This window comes from Ptiloglossa arizonensis, chromosome 8 (assembly GCF_051014685.1).
Source record: "Ptiloglossa arizonensis isolate GNS036 chromosome 8, iyPtiAriz1_principal, whole genome shotgun sequence".
In the NCBI taxonomy this organism is placed as follows: domain Eukaryota; kingdom Metazoa; phylum Arthropoda; class Insecta; order Hymenoptera; family Colletidae; genus Ptiloglossa; species Ptiloglossa arizonensis.
Window position 1 is genome coordinate 15,208,749 of NC_135055.1, and position 6,000 is coordinate 15,214,748.

At 37.5% G+C, this 6,000-nt stretch overlaps 3 protein-coding genes across 4 annotated transcripts; all 3 read left to right on the forward strand.

Annotated features, from left to right (window-relative positions):
- The first annotated feature begins 706 nt into the window (after positions 1-706).
- On the forward strand, positions 707-1,643 carry LOC143150433 (uncharacterized). The gene is made up of 2 exons (XM_076318702.1): positions 707-1,416; positions 1,511-1,643. Exons 1-2 carry the CDS (start codon positions 1,160-1,162, stop codon positions 1,641-1,643), a joined length of 390 nt encoding a protein of 129 aa, XP_076174817.1. The 5' UTR covers positions 707-1,159.
- Positions 1,644-2,091: 448 nt separating this feature from the next.
- Positions 2,092-2,795, forward strand: LOC143150436 (uncharacterized). Of its 2 annotated transcripts, XM_076318708.1 has the most exons (3): positions 2,092-2,240; positions 2,352-2,484; positions 2,561-2,636. In XM_076318708.1, exons 1-3 carry the CDS (start codon positions 2,104-2,106, stop codon positions 2,609-2,611), a joined length of 321 nt encoding a protein of 106 aa, XP_076174823.1. In that variant the 5' UTR covers positions 2,092-2,103; the 3' UTR covers positions 2,612-2,636. The 2 variants fall into 2 exon arrangements, with proteins under 2 accessions (XP_076174823.1, XP_076174822.1); XM_076318707.1 differs by having other exon boundaries at positions 2,144-2,484; positions 2,561-2,795.
- Positions 2,796-4,390: 1,595 nt separating this feature from the next.
- Positions 4,391-6,000, forward strand: LOC143150434 (uncharacterized). The gene is made up of 2 exons (XM_076318704.1): positions 4,391-5,561; positions 5,624-6,000. Exons 1-2 carry the CDS (start codon positions 5,311-5,313, stop codon positions 5,754-5,756), a joined length of 384 nt encoding a protein of 127 aa, XP_076174819.1. The 5' UTR covers positions 4,391-5,310; the 3' UTR covers positions 5,757-6,000.

The window sequence follows — 6,000 nt, forward strand, 5'->3', positions numbered from 1 at the left end:
ATACATTGTTCCTTTTACGATATATTGGTGTTATGTATTGTTTTCCAGTTGTAAGTCACTATTCCCAATACTGACCTCTATTGGCCAGAGAAACCGATGTTGTTTTCAATTCACCACACGGAACACCTTCGTAGTGTGTATTGATTTGTGATATATCTCGGTTAGTTTGAGAAAAATTAGAGTGAATGATTCGCAACTGGCTTTGGAATTAGATACTTGCTAGGAGAAAGCGGCGTAATACCGGCTATCTGAGTAAAAAATGTAATACAATTTAAAGAACGAGTTACTTTGCGCACAAGTTTATCAAGTAAGAAATTTAGTTGGATTTAAATATCACCAAAAACCAAACGAGAGTTTCATAGGAGACACATTTCTCCTATTATGTATATTAAGTAGTTGCATCTGTAATAGGTTACAGAGGCATAACAAGTTACCTACCTAATGCGTTTTCTATTTTTTAAAGAACAAAGCACAACATTACCAGCTGGCCGGAATGATCCCGCTCTATCCTTTCTGCGATGTTCTATTATACCATTGAATAAGATTAGCGAAACGAAGGTTTACGAATTGAAAATAGCAAGAAATGTGTAATCCGATAACTCAAAAAGCGTTAAATATAAATGCAACTACTATAATATACTTATACGTGACTGCAGGTTAGATTCACCTGTCGTAGCCTACTCTCTGACTTCAATAGACTGACGAATCCGATCGAAATGGAAATATTTATGAAACATTTAAGTGCTTCGAGGCGTGTTATTATGATCTACTTATGTAAGACGTTCAACAGATACATACTCCTTCGTACAAAAAGAGAAGCATACCATCAATTTTGTCGTTTCTGCCATGGATCGATTAATAGTACTATATCTTATTAATAAATTGTTTCGCTCCGAGTCTAATACCGATACGATCGCAGTGCGGGCATCGAAGAAACCGGTTCTGCTTTTATATTGAAAACGTTGAAACTCACGGTGCAATAACGAATTCACATCTATAGAAACGGAAAAATTAAATTCAAGTGTAATTTAGTTTTTTTCTTTTTTTTGCAATTTCTATTTTACGAGAAAAATCACTTCCCGGGTTCATTTTCGTGCATCAACAAGAATAATCCCGAAACGAAGCTGTACTTATACAATGACTCTTCTTAATTCTAGTTATGGTATTATTTATACTCGTTGCTGGCTTTGTAATGTTCGTGTTTCCAATTTTGTTTAACTACCCGACACCGATAAGAAAATCTTTGTTTTTCGTTCTAAAAGCTTTCGGATTTGCCATTGATCGAGACAAATACGTGTATTTGATAGCGATACTTAATTCACTCGGATATGTAATTGGAAGCTTAGTGCTAACGTGCAGCGAATCGACTCTCGCTGTTTGTACGTACTATGTATGCGGGCTGTTTAAAATAACTAGGTATAGAATACATTACGTAAAAAAAAAAAAGAAGAAAAGAAACCTCTGTCCCAAAAATGCGCCCAAATTTAACAACCTGTCTTTGACTTCCTAGTTATCGAATATCCAATGCAATTGACGTGGCGACGAAGCGAGTCGTTCCGAAAAACAACGTCACCAGTCACGCCATGATGCGAGATGCACTGGACATGCACACGAAAACGATTAAGTTGGTAGAACAAATTTAATCTTCCAATCAATGTACCCGATCGTTTATTATATTATTAAACATGCCTCGTTTTCTCGTGCATATTGTTCGTCACCGACCGTGTCATTAAAATATATGCATGAAAACAGCATCATTCTACTAGCATTAGCTAGCAACACGGTACCATATGTATTAATAGCATTGGTGTTTGTACCGTCTTTGACAATAAATCTATACCGTGTAAGTATCTCTGTAGTATCCATTCCACAAACGATGTTCTCTCTTGTAGATTATTTTCGCGCTCTAAGCACTCGTATCGATTATAATTCAATTGAATTGCAATACCGAACGCACCGTACAGTTTACACGCGCTTTCTTTCGAAATATAAGATTGCAATGAGATTCTGATTTTGATTTATTCTTTTCGGTGAATTCTTTAGGAAGCATCGAGAAGACTATCTTTTGTTAAAATTTTCCGTTACGTTCGACAGATTGTTCTAATGATCGTCGAGGGGGCTGCACTCGAAGAGTTTTTATTATGTAGCCTAATATTATCGGGTTACATGTTCCTAATGTACATGAGCAATCGCAGCGGTCAAAAAATAATCGACGATAGCCTGGATATTTTTTATCAGACGTGAGTTCACAATCGTTTTAATAGTTGTTTATCGTGCTGTTTATTAAACGTTGTCTATTGCGAATATTGAAGAGCTAGTAATACTCACGGTTGCACCATTTAACAATGCAGATACGATTCCATGTGGTATTGTGCACCAATCAGTACACAGAAAATGCTCCTGGTGATAATACACAGAAGTTCGATCCAATGCTCGTTTCATGTCACCGGTATATTTATGTTATGCTACGAGGGTTTCTCAACGGTAATGTTTAACCTTTTATCCTCCTTAGGCCGTCTACACCCGTAACGATACCACGTTGAAAGTGTTTACGTTTCAGTTGGTGAGTTCATCGTTCTCGTATTTTTCTGTACTGTATTCAATTCTGTAGTCCAGCACAGCAGTGGCGATCGTGGCAGTTTTTTTTTATTAAAATTCAACGGCACGCGGACGAATCCACGATTAAAATCAACAATTCAATTGCCACGTAATTGGAAATGTCACTGTCAATCGTACACGAGTCCTCTGCTGGTGACACAGTAGTGTCTCGAGTAGTATCAGGTGTCGTTTACGATTTCTAATAGTTCAATGATCTCGATTCAACTGATACGACAATTCTGATCCTGGATCGAACAAGTAAGCCACAGTCACGTTCAATGTCAACTCCCGAGCGTGTCTGAACACGAGAAAATTGTGAGCTACAAAAAAAAAAAAGTCAACGACATTGAATCACATTCGATCCACTGGCACTGACACCCTTTTATTTTGCAAATCACCTTCTTCTTATCTTTTAATCGTTAAGATTCACGAACAGGAACTAGATTTTGCTCGAGGCTAGAGTTTATCTATGTACGTTCAACAGTTAAGTTAACAGTGTGCAATATAACTATGTAACATCAATACGAGAGTGTTGTTTTCTTTTCGAGATTGAAACGCTACTGTGTGTCAAAGAACGTGATTGTTTTCTCGGAACTGATATTAACCAATACCGAGAATACTCTGGTATTGGTCAGAATTTTATGAGCGGTGTAACAATGGAACTTTTAGCAACGATGGAAAAATTCTTACCTACAGTCCTTTAAACTGTCTAAGGTGACGACTCGAGTAGGCCTACTGCTTTTTCAGAAGAGAATAAATTCCACCTTTGAACACAGCGAGTTTCAAAAACCATGTACAATGTAAAGGAAGGATGGACATCCAATTAAACTGCAACACTTGCAGCACACGTCAAGTGATTGGAAAGGTCCATGCGGAATACCTAAAGAAAAAAAGAAAAAGAAATTTCAATCACGTCCAAGGGTAGAAACTGAAGAGATGGTATTGTTCTATTAAACTTAATTTCAAACGGTCGACACATTCTTTGTCAAATTTCAGAGTTATACACATATAACTTCTAAGTTATACGTTATACACATTTGCACTATTTTACCGCGATCTACAGACCTCTAACTGTACACAGTATTGTTTGTATCACTGTATAAGCTATTCTTGAAACGAATCGTCCGTCTACCCACAGCAAGGGCAGATACGTCTGTACCGAGCAACGTCCCGATCGTTTCTGAACGTTGAAATTCCGAGTACAAATTCGGTGCCCTCTGGCGTGCAAAACAAGGAGACGAACGACAACATTTAGTCCCTCGGTTTTCTTGAAACTGATACTCCTATTTTGCAAATTTCCGAGACGTGGGCGATTAAATCGATCGGTTTTTCACCGTACGCTACAATTTCTGTTTATTATTGTCCATTTCCATGGGCGAACCGACGCGTTGGAAATTCGAGGTAAAGTCGTGGTAGTGTTAATAAAATATGAAACCGAGGTGTAGTCGGACGATGCGACTGGTTTTCCGCTCAGACATTCTTCGACAGCGAACGAAGAGATGGACGTGTTTCAAAGATATTACAGCACCTACTACACCATTTTGCGTATGGCTGGCCTGTGGCCATTTGACCAATCGACTTTTACAAAGATTCAACGAACGACTCTCGCTCTCATCATGCTGACCTCTATAATAGTTCAGGTAATAAGAATCATATACGTATAACCCATAGTGCCTTTCTGCGAAATTTTATCGGATGGCTACAAGTAACCAATTTTATATGTATGTATATATTTGTTTTCGCCACTTTGACAATTTTTCGTAATCGTTGTAACGTTCTTTCAGTTCACGATGTTAGCATTGTCTGAGCTTTCGTTGAAGAAGATATTAATGACATTGTCCTTTGGAAGTATACTGATATTGTTCTTTTTACGATACGTTGGTTTTATTTATTGGTTCCCATCTGTAAGTCACCAAACGCGATAGAGATCTCTTGTTTGCCACAGAAATCGAAGTTGCTTGCGACTTAACCCTTTAAAGTGAAAAAGATCTTCGTAGCGCATATCGATTTCTAATGTATCTTCGTTGGTCAGTTGTAGGAACAATGTTCTAGCAGTGATTAGGATTAGAGAAAATATGGTTTGAGAATTGAGGATAGCAATAAAATGTGTAAACTACTGACTCGAAAGGCATCAAATACAAATGCAACTGTTTTAATGTGTTTATACGTGATTGCAGGTGAGATTCATCTATCGCAGCATACAAACTGATTACACTGGATTGAAAAATCCAATCGAAACGGAAATACTAATGAATCATTTAAATGCTTCGCGGCGTATTATGCTGATCTATTTATGTAAGACGTTCAACAAATACATATTCCTTCCTACAAGAAAAGAACGATACGATCAATTTTCGTGTCTCGAGTCTGTCCTTAATTGGTTGATGGTTTCAACATTTTGAAACCGTAATGACGATATTGGTAATATTGATCGTTTTACACCGAGCTCAATTTTCAAACTCGATACGAGAAGAACTTGTAAATAAACCGTGCAATTACGTATAAAGAATTTGCGTACAAAGAAGCAACGAAACGACAACACATTTGTATAAACGGATACAAAGGAACAAATTTTTAATATAATTGCGTGTTTTAAGATCTATATCTTGACAGAAAGAACAAAAATTGTTGCCCGAGATTGCGTACGCGTATCGAGAATAATAATCTCGATGTAATGCTTAACGATGATTCTTCTTAATTCTAGCGGTGCAAATGTCTATATGCATTTGCGGCTTTACATTTCTATTGTTTCCACTTTTGTTTAACCACGTAGAACCCACGAAAGAACTTCTGCCTCACGTTCTACAGATTCTTGGATTTCATGTCGTACAAAACAAGTACGTCAATTTTTTATCGATCCTTGCAATATTCTCGATTTGGTTCGGACTCTTCGTGGCAGCGTGCACCGAATCGTCGTTCACTCTTTGTGCATACTATGCATGCGGATTGTTTAAAATTACCAGGTACGCAACACATTACGAGAAGATGCCCGTCCAAATTTACTGATCACCCTTTGTATTTCTAGTTACCGAATATGTAATGCAATTGACGTGGCGACGAAACGGATCGTTTCGAAAAACAACGCCACTAGTCACGCTGGTATTCGAGAGGCCATGGACATGCATACGAAATCGATTAAGTTGGTAGAACGAAATTAAACTTCGAATCGATATTGGCGACCGTTCATTCTATTATTAAACATTTCTCGTTTATTTTTATGTATATCGTTCGTCGACCGATCGCATCGTTACGATACGTGCGTGAAAACAGCATGATTGTAGCGACACTAACCAAGCAAACAATATCATATTTAGGAGCAGTTATGATGATTATAGTATCGTTTGCTATAAATCTATACCGTGTAAGTATCACTACAGTAGACTACCAAGTATAATAGTAGTG